This window comes from Falco peregrinus, chromosome 2, assembly GCF_023634155.1.
Source record: "Falco peregrinus isolate bFalPer1 chromosome 2, bFalPer1.pri, whole genome shotgun sequence".
NCBI classification, from domain to species: Eukaryota; Metazoa; Chordata; class Aves; order Falconiformes; family Falconidae; genus Falco; species Falco peregrinus.
This window is the reverse complement of record NC_073722.1, coordinates 95443749-95459342: the sequence shown is the minus strand read 5'-3', so window position 1 is coordinate 95459342 and position 15594 is coordinate 95443749. Positions and strand designations below refer to the sequence as shown.

Genomic DNA, 15594 nt, shown 5'->3' with positions numbered 1-15594 from the left:
GTTATAATTTTCCATTCACCTTATTGCAAGCAGAGCTCTCAGAATTTTTAAGTGGATGTTTGCTGGCTACCTTAAAATCCTTCAAAAATAATCACATAGACTCCTTACTCTGAATGACACATTCATAATGGTGGCTATGGGCTATTATATTCTTCAGTGCAGGACTTTCAGGTCCATGACTGTTGTTTTCTTAATAAGACAGAACTATAGAGCAAGTTGTGAAGTAATAGGACATGATCCTTCCACTGCAATTTGCAAAGAAATTGATTCACTTCGGACTTGTTTAAGAAGGCCAAGCTGTAGTTGTTCTGAACAAGGCTATATTTTTTATAAAATTCCTGTCTAATTGCTGAGATTTCCTCTTTGTGTGAAATCTATTGCTTCTGCCTATTAGTGAAACAGCTTTACAAAGTATCAGATAAACATATAATTCATATTATCTGTAATGGTTCTGTTTAATATTTCAGGCAGATTTTGAAAGCAGTTTTGATGAGAAAATGCTGGAGAACTTGCTTAACGCCATCCATTTCACTGTTCCTTTGAAGGAGCTACATTTGTGGCTTAAAAATGTCGTGGTTCCTTTCTTAAGAAGAGTTGTGCCACAGGGACAGGTAAGACTGACTTAATAAATACAAAATTTGTTTTTCTTAGGCTAAGGTAGTTTTACTCAGACCTACGGACTTATGTCAGAACCTTGTTGCTGCCTTTTAAAGACATTCTTTTCACTACAGTTTATATTTTAAAATCTTGTAAAAAAAATTTCTAATGGCAAATTTTGCTTTGATAGATAGCATAATTCTACTTATAACTGTTTGGTTTTTTTCAGAAAATATTAGCAAAATGGCTGGAACAAGGTGCTCGAAATCTTGAATTAACTGACAAGGTAAGTCATACTGCAGAAACTTTGTGTGTCTTGTGTTTCAATATGTGTAATGTAGTTTGCTAATACCAATTCTTTTGGACAGGCAAATTGGCCAGAAAATGGACTCCAAATGGCAGAGCTTTTTTTTACAAGTAAAAATCAAGGTGAAATGGGACTGACAACTTTTGGCCAGTGGACTCCTTTGGTAAGAAATGTAGCAAATACAAGGATTTGCTACTAAGAGACTTTAGAACATGTGCTCCATGCTAAAGTTGAAATAGATGATAATTAGGTCCCTGTTGGTTTTAGTGAAGACTGACTTAATTCCATGAAAGGAAGGAACTCAGTTCAAGTCTTCTTGGGTTTAAAGATTAAAAAAAAAAAAAGTCAGTGCAACCTTAATACCCTTTAACAGATGTACTAATAGTCTAAATATGAATAATATTCTTGAATACTCTGTAGCACACAAATAAGCCTGAGTACTACAAAACACTTAAATTTCATTAAAGATACTCCTTATGAACTTAAATTAGAAACATGTCTCATCTCTGTCAAAATTTTTGGAAATTAACTGCGATTTGCCACGTGTTATGGCCTGGAGAAAACAGGTATTAAAAATCAGCTAGCTGTAACGTTATAAATGCTGAATTTGTGAAAACACAAATTCTGTATGTTATATATCCTAGGTATAATAGCACCTATAAGAGTGGTAGTATGAAAGTGGAGAAAGATAAAACGCAAAGCTAACCAGCTGTGCATTTTAAAAATTGGAAATACTGACATTCTAGTTAGATCTCCTGTCTTAAACTTCTGAATGCCACACTCAAAGTGCATAATGGAAGGAAGAGAAATTTACTCCAAGTCCCACTTTCAACATGTACTTGATTTTCATTGTTGTATGCCATATAAAGGTAACATTTCAGCATGTATATTTATAAAATCTTCAAGACTGCAAGGCATCAACATTGTTTGTTAGGTTTCTTGGAAAACTGCATGTAAAAGAGGGTTCAGACTCCAAAGAAAATGTCAGCGACGCGTTCATCTTATCAATCATTAAGACTTTTAGGGAATGAAACACTCATCCCTCTTCCCTGTGCAGGGGCTACTAGCGCATTGCTGTCTTTATATTTAGAATCTTTTCCTAATATCTTACCAGAATCTTCCTTGCTGCATTATAAGTCAACTACCCTTGTCTTATAGCAGAGATGTGGAGAATAATTTTTCTTCGTGTTTATGACAGCCCTTTAATGGTCTTGAAGATTGTAGCAAGTCTTTTATGTTTCACTTCTAAATACTGTTTCAGAGATGTGACTGTGAAGAGGTACGTAGGTTAAAGAAGCTGGTAAATGATTTACAAGAGCTGATAAATCTGTACAGAAAATACAACTGCAGGCTGGCACTCTGTGATTTTGAAAAGGTAATTCTGCAGACACTTCAAAAAGTGCTTTTGAGTAATGGATTGTTCTGAGAAGGAAAAAAAATCTTGTAGCATGCGATTTTTAAGTCAGACAAAAGGGGAATCCTGGTGGGGAGTGGTTGTTTAGACTTGTGTTCATAAGCTGCTAAGACTATTTGATATGTTGTGTTTGTTACAAATTTTGTTTCAACCATTGGTATAAATACATATTGTGACAAGATACTATAAGAGGGTTAAACATGGCGTAAACTCCATGATTTGCAGTTCATTACAGATGGTATACTATGGAGCAAGCATTAGCAACAGAGCAATTATAAGTACAACTGAACAATAAGAGGCTTTGTAAAAGAAAGCTTTTATTTGAGTTAAAGATGGATGCTAGTTCTCAAAATAATTTAATTTATTTCAATGGACAATGGATGCTGAATTATTTCCTAGAGATTTAAAGGATCATGTACTAACAGGTGCAATGTTCTAACATGGCATGTTCTGCTTGCTGCCCAGGAAAATGCAACTACTATTGTGTTTCGCATGGTTGATAAAATTTTGGCACCAGAGCTTGTCCCATCAATTTTGGAGAAGTTTATAAAACCCTACCTGTGCGAACATAATCTACAAAAGGATGAACTCCTTCTACAGTATATAAAGGTATCCATATTTTCTTCTTTTTGAAGAAAGCTATTTAAACATGAGTAAGCAGAAAACAAATCTGCTGACCATTTATATTTACACTTGAATTTTAGGACCAGTTTTCAGATTAGCTTATCCTGTCAATGAACTTTTTGATAGTTACTATTTCAGTAATAAGGCATTAACAGATACAAGGGAAGATAGCCAAATCTATGCCTTAATGTAAAAAAAAAAGTTTAATTTTTGTTTCTATTATATACCTATCTTTTCTGATTTAAAATATCCTAATAATTTTTATCAAAATATACAGAATTTGCTGGAACGTTGTTTTACCCGGTCTACTTCCGTATTTGAAACTGCATGGGAGGCAAAGGCAATAGCTGTCATTGGCTGTATCTCTGATACAAATGTAAGTATATTTTATGAAACAGGCATCAGGTGGCTCTAATGCATCAGTTCAGACTGAAACACATAATTTTTATGTAAGCATATGAGTACACTTTTACATGAGTGGTAGGAGGAGGAACAAATAGAATACTGTCTTTTTATTCTATTCTGGTAATCTCCCATGTGATGTTCTTTGCTTGAGAATTTAATTGTAGTTTTGATGTCATCACTTGGAAAACTCACCAACTTTAATATGTATGAAACTCAAGCTCTACAATGTTGTAAATTACTGTAAGCATTTTCTAATCTAAACTGACACATCTATTATGAAAATGAATTCCCTTTATGCAAGTGAAGATTGGGCAAGGAAGTAAAATGCTTGTCTAAATGAATCAATCACATGTGAACAATACTTCAAGAGATTACCTTGTAACTTACTTTGAAAATTAAGCTCTTCATGTTCCTTTTATAGCTGAAATTTGATGCAGTTCTACAGTTAATGCATAGTGCTATGGTACCGTGGAGTGCAGCAGTGGAGCAGCTGGTGAAACAGCATTTGGAAATGAATCACGTCAAGTAAGGCAACATTCACAGTCTATGCCTTGGTTTTGTGTGGACTTTCAAGTAGAATTCTGTTTTTGCAGGAGAGAAATACTGTGTATCTGATGTAGTATGATGATTAATAATAGTCTAATTTCTCCATAGAGTAAAGTTACTGCAGGAAAGTTACCGACTGATGGAGATGAAGAAGCTTTTGCGAGGCTATGGGATAAGAGATACTAATCTTTTAAAGGACAAGAAGATGATAATGGTAATTGATCAGCATTACTCTTATTTCTGTTAAACAAAAATCTCTACACTTACCTGCTTGTATTTTAATGGGGTATTAGAAGCCAGACTTTTCAAAAAATCTTAGCAACTGGTAGCTCCCACTTGTTACCAATATCCATTTTTCTTGTCCTGTTGGAACATGGTTTTTGTCTAAAAGCCTACTCTTTTTTTTTTTTTTTTTTTTTTTTTAAATTAACAGATTAGTTTAGCCCAACCTGATTAGCACAGCACTGATAATATAGTATTTTCTGTATGGGGGAGGTGGAAAAAAAAAAAAGGAAACTAACAAAATGGAAGGCTAACTCCTCTCAAGACTTCAGATCTGGTTTCTCCTAAAGTCACAGTGAATAATATTTGGTGATATTTTTAAGGGTTTTGTTGTTGTTTTGTTTTTTGCTTGTTTTTTTTAGCATTTCCCCTCTACTGGGGGAAAAACATGAGTATTTCTGGAAAAACTCCTTGCCATCCTGTGGAGCCAGATGAGTCCCCTGAATTTTTAGAGTTCACAGGATAATTCTCTTTCCCAAGCCAAATCATCTCCCAGTTATGCTTTAGACAAGCCTTCTCTAGATCCAAGTTTTAAACTTCTAGGTAACTTGCTTGGTATGAGCTGTACAATCATGATGCAGAAATAGTGTATAAAAATTAATTCCTTTGTTACCTTGTACATCAACAAACTAAAGTTTGTATCTGATCTCTTACAGAGGCTAGTGAAATACATTCTTAAACAAGATACCCCTACTTCTTTGGAGGATGCTCTGAAAATTGTAGCAGCATATATGTTGCCCACTGTGGAAGTCTACATTTTGAGGATGATAGATCTGATTGACAAAGAAAGGGTACTGAAATACTTCATGTCAATTGATCTCAGAATTTAAAGACACTGAGGCCTATTTTCAAAACAGGGACAAGTTGTACTACTTGCTGAAATCTTACGCATGGTTTACATAGAATTTTTTAAATACGGTTCTATTAATTGTACACATAACTGTCTATACTTAACATTGAAAATGAGACCTTTGTCAGAGCTTTAAACATCATGAGCCATCTTCATTTGTGGCAAAAAAGGATGAAAAGTATGACCCACAACATACAATACAAGTTTGGAATTCAAGTCTACATATTTTCACATACTACTGTTGCTACAGTTGTTTTGGGGCAAGTTGCTTTCTTGCCAACAAAAAAATAAATATATCCTTCTGAGACATGCTTTCTTCTGATGCACCCATACCCCATGAGTACAGACCTGCCCCTTTAGTATTGAAAGCACCTGAATGTTGTCTTTGAATGTTTATCTGTTGGTATGAAGTTTTCTTCCAAGTTAATTTCAAGTCCCAGTTTAACAAAAAACTCCCTGAAGTTATCTTTAAATTATATTGATATCCTAACTAGAAACATCTACTTTTGCTTGCTGCATTATAGTAGGTGTGATTACCCTTATGTCCTGTGGTTGTCCCTGGTTATTTTATTGAGATCTCTTTAAGCTGAAGAAAAGGAGGTTTTTTGATTAAAGGAATCAAATTAACTCCCCTGCAAAACAGCTTTTCTCATGTTAATGTTTGTTCTGTCTTATTAGCACACGGATTATTGATAATCATACTGTTTTAAAAACATTGCATAATTGCCATTTAACAAAACTGCATTTTAATTTGCTTATTATAACCCTTAGTGAGTAAGCACATAGATTTTACTGAAAGCCTTACAGATTTATTAAAAACTATTCAGGGACTTTAAGGAAGTCATATCATAGCAACTCTATTTTATAAAGAGATTTGAAATTCATCCCCAGAATATTAATCTTACCCAAGTGGCCATCATGTAACCATTGTATGAAAGCAAGGACATACACATAACTTTGCTTTTCCAAAAGTAAATGCCCTTTTCTTTTGATTATTTCTGGTTTACTTTTTTTTTTTTTTTTTTCCCCCCCCCCCCCCCCCTCTCTCTCCCCACCCCACCCCACTCCAGGGAGAGGAATCTCTGACTTTATTAAAATCTCTGGCTCCTGCTGAAGCTGAGAAGGTTGCAGAGAGATTGAGTATGTGGGGAACCCTGGTATTACAGAATAAAGCAGATAACCCTGAAGAGGTACCAAGTCATTTGACATTGTAAAGTGTGTGCACAAATAATTCAAAATACTATTCTTATGCAGATGCTTAAAAAAAGGTAGGGGATGCAAATGTAAATACTGTGTCTTCCAACAAAAAGGAGTGATGAACTGGTGCTGCTTTGAGCAACAGGTTAGCCTAGGTAACCTCCTGAAGCCTCTTCCAGCTTGGGTTTATTCTGATTCTGTGCACTATGTAATATTTTTGTGTTATTTTTAAAGGCATCTCCACACAGTGGCATGTCTATCTGAATTCAATTAATAATTTATAAATCTTGCTGGATTATTACACCTCTAGTCCTATCTATTTTCCTGTTCTTTCTTTAGTTGCTTGGAAAACATCTATTTAAAAACTGTAGGTGTGGCTTTGCCATGCACCAAAGTGGGTTGAAGCTTCACATGTGACAGTATGCATTTCTGTCTCACAACCCCAGAAGAGAATTTTTGTTAACAGTTGATTTAGGGAGTTATTCTGGGCAAGGGAAGGACAAACAAAGGGAGAAGGGTGGATATTTTCAAAACTCCTGTGAGAGCTAACAGACTGTGTGGAATATGTACATATTACAGCTATAAAATATTTGCTATTTCTGTAAAGGATGCATATATGCAATAACTTTGTTTCCTTCTTTTTCAACTAGTTTTATCTTAGACTTGGTAATTGTTGCTTTGTAGACATTTGTAGAGCATTGCCTATTAATAGAGTGGAAGCCTGAGGGCTGCTGTCTGTTACTGGCAACATTTTGACCAAACAGAGTATTAACCTCTTCCTTTCTGCAGCACAAAATGCAAATGTTGATGACTAAGACACTCGTGGAAATCCTTAAATTCCTGTTCAGCCTACAAAGAAGTAAGCCACAACTTTAAAATCTTACGTTTTGTTTGTAAATGGAGGCAGGAAGTAATTGTTTTTCATCTCCAACAGACAATCCTCTGAAAAAAGATGAATGTGAAGCAAACCTGAAAATGTTTGAAACACTTGCTACCCTGCAGGTAGGTATCTTTATAGTTTTAGACTGCTTTTGATTTACTGTAGTTATTACAATTGTTCTTATAACATGGATGATATTAAAAATTAATTGTATTTACAACTTGTATGCAAAGGTTGTTTTTATTACTGACTTCAAAGAGATTCTAAGGCTTATCAAGCAACTTTAAATAGTACCTGGGAAAGTTTCCAATGAGTAGAATTCAGTTGTCCATTTAAACCCAAAAATTAGATACCCTCTCAGAAATCTTAATTGCTTCAAAGATTTAGTAATACGATACTGTAATATTTTATTAAGTTCCTATCATGGTTTGTAAACTTTAATTATTTAATGCAGCATTTGAGCATGCAATATCCTTTAGGGTTTTTTTTATTTTGCTTTACCTACTGTCTAGCGATATTCTCTACTTTATTACATAAATCAGTTGGTAGACACTAGTAAAGTCAACTTCATACTGCAAGTATTCCTCTAAGAATGAAACAGGAAATAAACTTTTTAACAAAAAAACCCGCAATATTTTTAAAAGAAGTTACATGAATACAAATATATAATTTTTTTGTTGTTGTTGCAGGAAGATTTTGATATTTTTCTTTCAGTTGAAGAATTTAGGAACCCTTCAATGATGTCTAGGCTTCTTGAGAATCACATAAAAGCTTATGTAACTGTCAGATCTCTGTCAAAGTCTAGAAAAGTGCAAACAATTAATTATAATTCAGAAGATGGTAAAACCAAGAACCGTTGTACTGAATCAAGGTTGCACAGACTGGCTTTGCTCCTGCAAAGGTCAGAGCAAGAACTGGGAGAAAAACTGGTCTTGAGAGCACTAGATGCTGGAAAAGTTGAAGATGCTGTAAAAATATGCAGGTAAAACTGCAAAGGTTTTCAAGATTATAACTTTTAATGGGCTTTTCTGCACTATTTCTGATACTTTGCAGAAAAAAGTAAATGTAGAGCAAAGGAAATCATATTTTGTTTTAGGTTTTTGCCTAAAAATGAGTGTTTAAGAAATATGTTTATATTGCTTGTATGCAATACTGAATGTAGAGTGAAGTAGCTGTCTCTGAAAATGGCCATTGTTTTTTGCCCTAACGTGATTACTAAGTGAAAAGATTCCCTACACTTTTATAGGAGAGATAAGTAAGGCATGATATTAAATGACCATTATGAGAGTTTCTCAGCTTACACAGATAGAACTATAGTACACTGACTGTATGTACCATGTCATAGTTTCTAGCTGGTCTCTGCCTCATGCCTACCTGCCCCCAAAAGAGACCAGATGAAAATATTAAATATAATTTTTATTACTAATGTGTTTTATGTGCTGCAGTATATGTCTCTAAGGTAAGCTCCACTGTAATTTTTCACTTCAGTCACAAAAGTTTTAGTTGCAGTAAGTCATATAGGTGAAATAAGTAAGAGAGAATTAAATAGTTCGAACAGAATGTAGCCTTAAGTAAAAGCCCTAAAGACTAGTATTTTTAATATCCTTTGTTGTTGGTTTTTTATTAATAGGGAGTTCTATGAAAATCACGCTAATGAAGAAACAGGGAAGCTGCTGTTTTCAGCATGTCAAAGACTTTGTCATATGTTGGGAGCTGATGTTCCAATGATCGCTCCTAATGACATGAATCTTCCAGCAGTGATCTATGAAATGGCTTGCCAAGCAGCTACAGTATGTAGTCCAGGTAATTACTATTATAATTTATTTGTGTTCGTATTGGGAATCCAACTTCCCAAGCAATATTTAATAAACCTGAAAACAAAGTGAATTTCTAGATATGCCTTTGTAAAAGTAGGTGCTGCAGCAAATTGTTTCCTTTTAAATAGGACCTTCCAGTCCCAGTATGCTAATGATCTTAATATTTTTACAGATTTACTATTAGATTGTCTAGAACTATGTAAATATACTTTGGTTGCCAAGGATGCTTACACACAGTGCCAAATAGAAAACTATGGATTTACAGCAAAGGTATTTTCTGCTAACTTAAATACATTTTTATTAACATATGTGATGTCTTGGTTGACTAAATAGTGTTCACTGTACATATTTTTTATTTTCTCCCATTTCTCCAGCAGTATTTAATCAGCTTGTTTAAAAAGCAAACAACAAACCTCCACCCCCCACCCAGCTCTACAAATAAAAAATTTCCTGAATATGTGTGTACTTCAACATAAAGAGTAAACTGGTTTGAATACTAAACACAGTGCAGCTGTGACACAAGCAAAAGTAGCCTTCTCAACTTATGTTTCAGTGTAGTAAATCCTGCTAATGTAACTGAAAATAATAATTTTATTTAATAGCTGCTGCCAGGACTGCTAGTGATTGTAAAGAGCTGACTTTATAAAAGCTTTTTTTTTTTTTTTTAATAGGTAAAATAATGGCAGGAAGAGTTTGATTTTTAAATGCATGTATTATGTGAAGGCATTCCCAACAGTTTTGTACAGCTTTAAGATGGATCAAGTTCTTGAATAGCACCTTTGTTTTTAGTCCAGGTCAAGCAGTGCTTCAGGCTGCTTGAAATGAATGGCCTCTTACAGTTTGAGTGGAGTAGATCAAAGTGGCTAGGCAAGCATATTTATGCACTGAATGTCATTTTTCAAAAAAATTATCCATTTGAAAAATGTTTGCTTATAGTATTTGGCCAAGAATGTTTATGAAAGCCTCCATTAAAATAATTAAGAATGCATTTTGGCTGTACAACTAAATAACTGCCACATTAAAGAGAAATGTGGCCATTCTAAGTAGGAAACATGTTTAATTCTACTAGACATTTAACAGAAAGTAGTGTAGTAGAATCCATTTTCAAATAGAAGATCGTGTTCCATTCCTGTATTCAGAAACTGGAATCTCTTGTAATGCTTAGTTTGTTTAATAGGCTTACTAGCTATTATTTTTATTGTGTATACTTTTGACAATATTCTTATTTAGACAACATCCTTTGGAGGAGATAAAGATCCTTATGAAGAGTGGACTTATGATGACTTCTTCAATGAAGATGGCATAGTTCTAGATCCACAGATAGCTCTTCCAGTTGCATATGAGACTATCTCTTCTCTTCTGCCTGTTTGTGGTAAACTTGCTTTCCTGAACATTGAGTCAATATAAAATCTGTATTTCGTATTGATTTTTGTCTAGGTATATAAATAATGCAGCACTTGTGTGGAAATTACCACCTCAGAAATCTCAATTAGACAAACTCACGGAAGAAATACCCATTGGAGGGGTATAGAATGTAAAGATTACTGGGCTTTGTTCTGGTTCAGGAAGAATCTGAATGACAAATGTCTGAAGACATGGAGAATGCTCTAGAGAAGTGTTACTATAAACTTGCCCTGTTCTTAGGATCTTCTCTAGGCATCTTCTGGTAGCCAGTAATGGAGAGAGGATTTTATTGAGATTAATTTCAACTTATTCTAAAATGATTGTCCTTGTATTATATACCATTGTAGTTACACACAAGTTTGAAAATTTCAAGTATTATAAATAGAGCCTACAACATTGTAGGTACCGAAAAAATACACTTTCAGCTCTCTGAAAGAAGCACTGCATATTTTAGAATTATTTATTTTTAATACTACTTGATGTAAATGCTTTCTTTCCTAATGTGTCACTGGTGTATTAAAAAGCATATAATTGCAAATACTGTTGCACAGTGCTAAATCTACCTATACAGGACATGCTTATTTGATTGATTTGAATACATTTGTTACCTTCACAGCTTAAATGTTTCTGTTGACTGTCTCATCAAGACAAAGGCATTTATACACAAAGTAGTTACTGAAAACTGTTGGCTTGTATCCCTTTGTGTGTTTCAAAAGATATTCCTTCCTAGGAAATAACTTCTGATCAGGCACAGTTAAAAATAGCAGTCCTGGCTCCTAAAGTTCATGTGTCTTTATTTCATGTACTGTCCCTGAAGTACAGTATTTTTAAGGTACTTCCAGGCTTCATAGTGTTGCTGAGATCTTGGCACACTGCTGATGGGTATTTGTCTGTCTTTCAGAGAACAAGCTGTATCCTTTGGACTCTACAAGCCTGGCAAACGGTGCATTTATTAAAGGTACCATAATGGCTGATTCACCACACTAATAGTATAAACCAGACCACTAGAAAATGTGAGGTTTAAATTAAACCTACACAAGCATGACTAACTCGCAGTTTTTTTAAAGAGGTGCCTAGAAGTTCCACTTAAAGCCATATTCTAGGGGAATAGCTTGGTTCAGCACAGAAGACACCAGTTTGGATGCTAATTGTTATCATTCAGACATGATTTTGAGCATTTGTCAAAGACTGTACTTCAGGAGTTCTACCACTGTGAGCTAGGATTCATTACAGGCCTTCCAAGAAGATGACCAGCTTTGCGTTTTTGAACTAAAATAGTGTATTAAAAGCTCTGAAAATTTAAGGTTTCAAAGGGATCTAAAGCTGATCTTGTGTCTTAAATTTAATGAAGAAAAGGGAAACTGCTCTGATATTAATTCCAAGAACGATATGATTCATATAAATATACTAATTATTTTCTGGTGTTGTTTGTTTTGGAAATATATCACAGGACAGAACCGTCTGCTGCCAGCTAGAACTCCCATCTGTGCAGTGCTACAGAACCTCATGGAGTGCAGTCAGTGTGAGTTGGCTTTGCGGGTCGTACTCTGCTCGTTTGGATCCTGTCTTCAGCATGGTATATCAAATAACATGGATTTTTCCCTGAGTGAAAAGGTATGGCAAGGACAATGCTGAATTTTGCTGAGAGTGAATCTTAGAAGTATGCCAACTATTAACAAGTTTAGAGTAGTTCTGTAAGAATTTGATAGGTATGGGAGAGGCTATCGCTGCGACCTTTTAAAAATTACTACCATTTGATCAGATGTTGGGTCATTTTGTGAAAGGAGTTGGTAGTTTCTTCTCTATTTTCCATGGTCCTCTGTTTCTCTTTGCTAAGTATGTTCAGAACTAAACTTCTAGTCTCTGTAGGGAGGCAAGGAATAAAATGAATGTTAATAACTGTTTATTATGTTCTTTCAAATTGTTTGATCCTTGGTTAGTATGGGAAAAGTTGCAAGTAGAATATTCAAGAAACTCTTCTCGTTCAAAAGCACTTGGAAACAAATCCTTTTTCTATCTGGAAGAGATCTTTACAAGACCTTAATTAAATCTGAAAATACACTTGCTGTCATAAGTCATATTATGTGACCTATCACATGACAAAAGGAGTTGAAGGATTAGAATTTATTTTTAACCATGTGCTGACTGCCATTTTTTTTTTTTTACAATAGCTACATGATGGCAATACAATAGCTGAAACCAAAAGCTTTCTTGTTGCTATGAAACAGAAGTGTACTTCAGTAATTTTGACCACTATCCTGACCTTATTACACAAGGTAAGAATATTCTGAAAAGGATAAGAGTGAGCCCCTTTCTGCTGCCCTGTCAAGAAAGGAGCTTCCCTTCCTATTGCAGAAGCCTATTCTGAAATTGTCAAGTGGCCAAATGCCACAAAACCCATGCATTGTGGAAAGCTTCTCAGAAAACCATAGCAAAGGTGAAGGGAAGTACTGAAAGCATTGCAGTGGCAGGAAGGGACTGGGTTCCACAACCTTATGTCTCAACACCAGAATGGGGCAGGGGAGGGCTGGGTGGCCTGACAGCTTTGCCTTCTGCAGTCCCAGCTGCCTCACCTCCCACCACAGCCAGAGCATATGTTTCTGAACAGCCTTTGCACAGACACCACCTTGGTGGCAGCCACGTGTTGTAGCCCTGCTGTATTTGAGCCTCTTAAAGACAGTGGCTTTTTGATCACACACTATTTGCTTCTGCCTGAAAGGTTATATAGAGTGGGAGCTTCATCTTTGAGGGATCCTTTCAGAACTCCTAAATTATAATAATGGCCTTTATGATCTGTAGGTATCCTTTATCTAATTTTCAATCCTGGTTTCTTTTAGATTTGTAGACTTCTAGTTGATGGGAATTTTTAAAACAGCTGTCTGCAAAACCTACAATATACCATCTTCTAAGGCAGTTTAGACTAAGGAAAGATACTTTTAGACTGGCTTCAGTATACTTCAATTTTTAAGTTCTAAACCTGAAATGCATTCTTATTCTCATATTTCCTCCAACTTAAAGTCCCAACACACCTCTAAATTACAGAGTACTTTTCAAGTGTTATACTTTGTACAAAGAGACCTATTAAAATAAATTCCTAATGTTTATAATTTTCTCTTTTTTTCTTCTTCTCTTTTTCCTTCCCCCCAACGAAGGTGTTTAACTGTCGAGACATAGATCAGAACCTGGCATTGGGCTATTGCACAGTTTTGCCCAAGGAAGATATGTTCAATAAGCTGTGGGACGTCATAGACAATACATGGCAAAATTACAGAAAAGTTTTGGTAAATTCACAAGGGAATGTATTTCTTCAGCAAATAGAGATTGTGAAAGAGTTTCTTTAAAAAAGATGTCAGCAATATCATATGGAAGTGCCATTATTAAGGCTATAGCTCTTTGAACATGTTCGTCATTTAGGGCGCCACTGAGAGAGAAGCTACCTCTCTTTGCCACAGTGTAAGATTGTGCACAGGCAGTTGCTGTAAATAGTTAGCGTGATAAAAGTCCAGCCATTATATTACCTCATCATGACTTATTCCAAAGCCTGAAATTGTTTATTTCAGGTCCCATCATAATTTATACCCACATTATATTTTGGAAAAATTGTTCTCTGATAGCAGTTGTCAAGAATGGAATGAGTAAATAAATACATCTATTAAAATATAAAGGAAGATGGGAAGTAAGGCACAACAAAGAAATGGGGAGAGACAGGATCATAAATTTGGAGAAAAGATGATGTCTAAAAAATACCTTTTGTATTAGTTTCACTAGTACCATACTAAGAATATTTTTGAGGAAGAAACCCAATTTTAAAGTAGTTTTGAACTGCTGACTCAGGAGGTGGGGTGATCTTGGTGCTACCTTCTGTGAGGTTTGTTTTTCATTTTACACACTTGTGTGATCATGTATGAATTGTTTTAAGTTCCTCTAAGGATTTAGACCTTGGGATTCCAATATTCAGATTTTTTATTATACTTTTAGACATTTCCCTTCTCACTCTTTTTAGGCAGTAGCTCTGATTGGAGCACAGCTTGCTAACCAATGTGGTGAAGCAGAAGAAAAAAAGAAATTCCAAGAATTGGTTACTGATGCAGAATGGGGTATCCAACTTGGTAAATTTGGTGTAAGTTTGATTGATTGATTTTAGGGTTTTATGAACTGATGAAATGTCAGTATGTTCTGAGATATATTGTGACTTTTAGTTTTCCAATTCCAATGTGAGGAAAGTTGGGGGTTTGTTTGGTTTTTAATTTTTCATTCTGCTTGTCTGCTTACATAAACCTCAGAAACTTGAGATACACAATAATTGAGGGTGCTAAAAAAGAATTTTTAAGTGCTTAAGTATTATTTGGCACAGGGCACAGTCAGCAAATGCACTGCGTTTTCCTGCTCTGAAAGTGTCTGGATTGAAGGTTAACTATATAAGGAATTAGTAGAAGGTTAACTATATAAGGAATTAGTCTTGATATTATCTAAAAGACTTCTTTGGGAAAAAGATAAACTGTTTATTTATCTGTAGATTTCTTTCGAGACTGTATTTAGACAACCAGCAATAAGGAAGAAGGAACTCATAAGAACACTGGTACAAAATCCAAAAGTGGACACAGATCTCATATTGAATTACTGCAGGTAATAGTTAAGAAAATCAATTGTGCTTAACTGTTGCTGTAATAATAACCATGCCTACTGAAATCTATTTTGGTTTAAATAGATCCCAATTAATGTAATAGGCAATTGGCGGGGGGGGGGGTGTGGTATTTTTAAGTATTAATCAGAATGCATACTGGTCTCTGGTCAATTTATTCATAAGGAAATATGCACCTTGATGACACCAAAAGTCACAGAGAAAATAATATTCTGTCCTCTCCTAGCACTTTCATGCTGGACAGTGATGCCGCACTGCAGCTTTGCATTGAAACACTTCTTCTCCAGAATGCTAATACAAATCATGTTGAAGATGACTCTGCAGAATACAGCAAGAAGCAACCTCATTCCACATTACTAGCTAGAGCACTAGAAATTATTCCTCTACTGAAAAGTACGAAAGACCTGGTCACTAGCCTCAGTGGAATATTGTACAAGGTAAAAAAGAAAAAAACCAAACAACCAAAACCCCCCACAAAAAAAAAGCACAACAAAACAGGCAAAAGGAATCCCTGGAGTATGCATCCAGTCTCAAATACTGCACATCTCTTGAATGACAGATTAAAAATTCCACAAAAATTTGAAAAGATTGTATTTTTTCATATTTTGCAAAAGAATGTATGTAAGTTT

At 35.0% G+C, this 15594-nt stretch overlaps 1 protein-coding gene across 1 annotated transcript in view; it reads left to right on the top strand.

Annotated features, from left to right (window-relative positions):
* KNTC1 (kinetochore associated 1) overlaps nucleotides 1-15594 on the top strand; it is a 41473-nt gene that overhangs the window by 11668 nt on the left and 14211 nt on the right. Inside the window, 23 exon segments of the mRNA XM_055795901.1 lie at nucleotides 468-611; nucleotides 827-883; nucleotides 966-1067; nucleotides 2166-2279; nucleotides 2784-2927; nucleotides 3220-3318; nucleotides 3769-3872; nucleotides 4002-4107; nucleotides 4832-4966; nucleotides 6096-6215; nucleotides 7012-7081; nucleotides 7157-7224; nucleotides 7792-8084; nucleotides 8733-8905; nucleotides 9092-9189; nucleotides 10150-10291; nucleotides 11225-11281; nucleotides 11774-11937; nucleotides 12495-12599; nucleotides 13476-13604; nucleotides 14327-14443; nucleotides 14840-14949; nucleotides 15192-15402. Coding sequence (XP_055651876.1) covers nucleotides 468-611; nucleotides 827-883; nucleotides 966-1067; nucleotides 2166-2279; nucleotides 2784-2927; nucleotides 3220-3318; nucleotides 3769-3872; nucleotides 4002-4107; nucleotides 4832-4966; nucleotides 6096-6215; nucleotides 7012-7081; nucleotides 7157-7224; nucleotides 7792-8084; nucleotides 8733-8905; nucleotides 9092-9189; nucleotides 10150-10291; nucleotides 11225-11281; nucleotides 11774-11937; nucleotides 12495-12599; nucleotides 13476-13604; nucleotides 14327-14443; nucleotides 14840-14949; nucleotides 15192-15402 — 2862 coding nt within the window.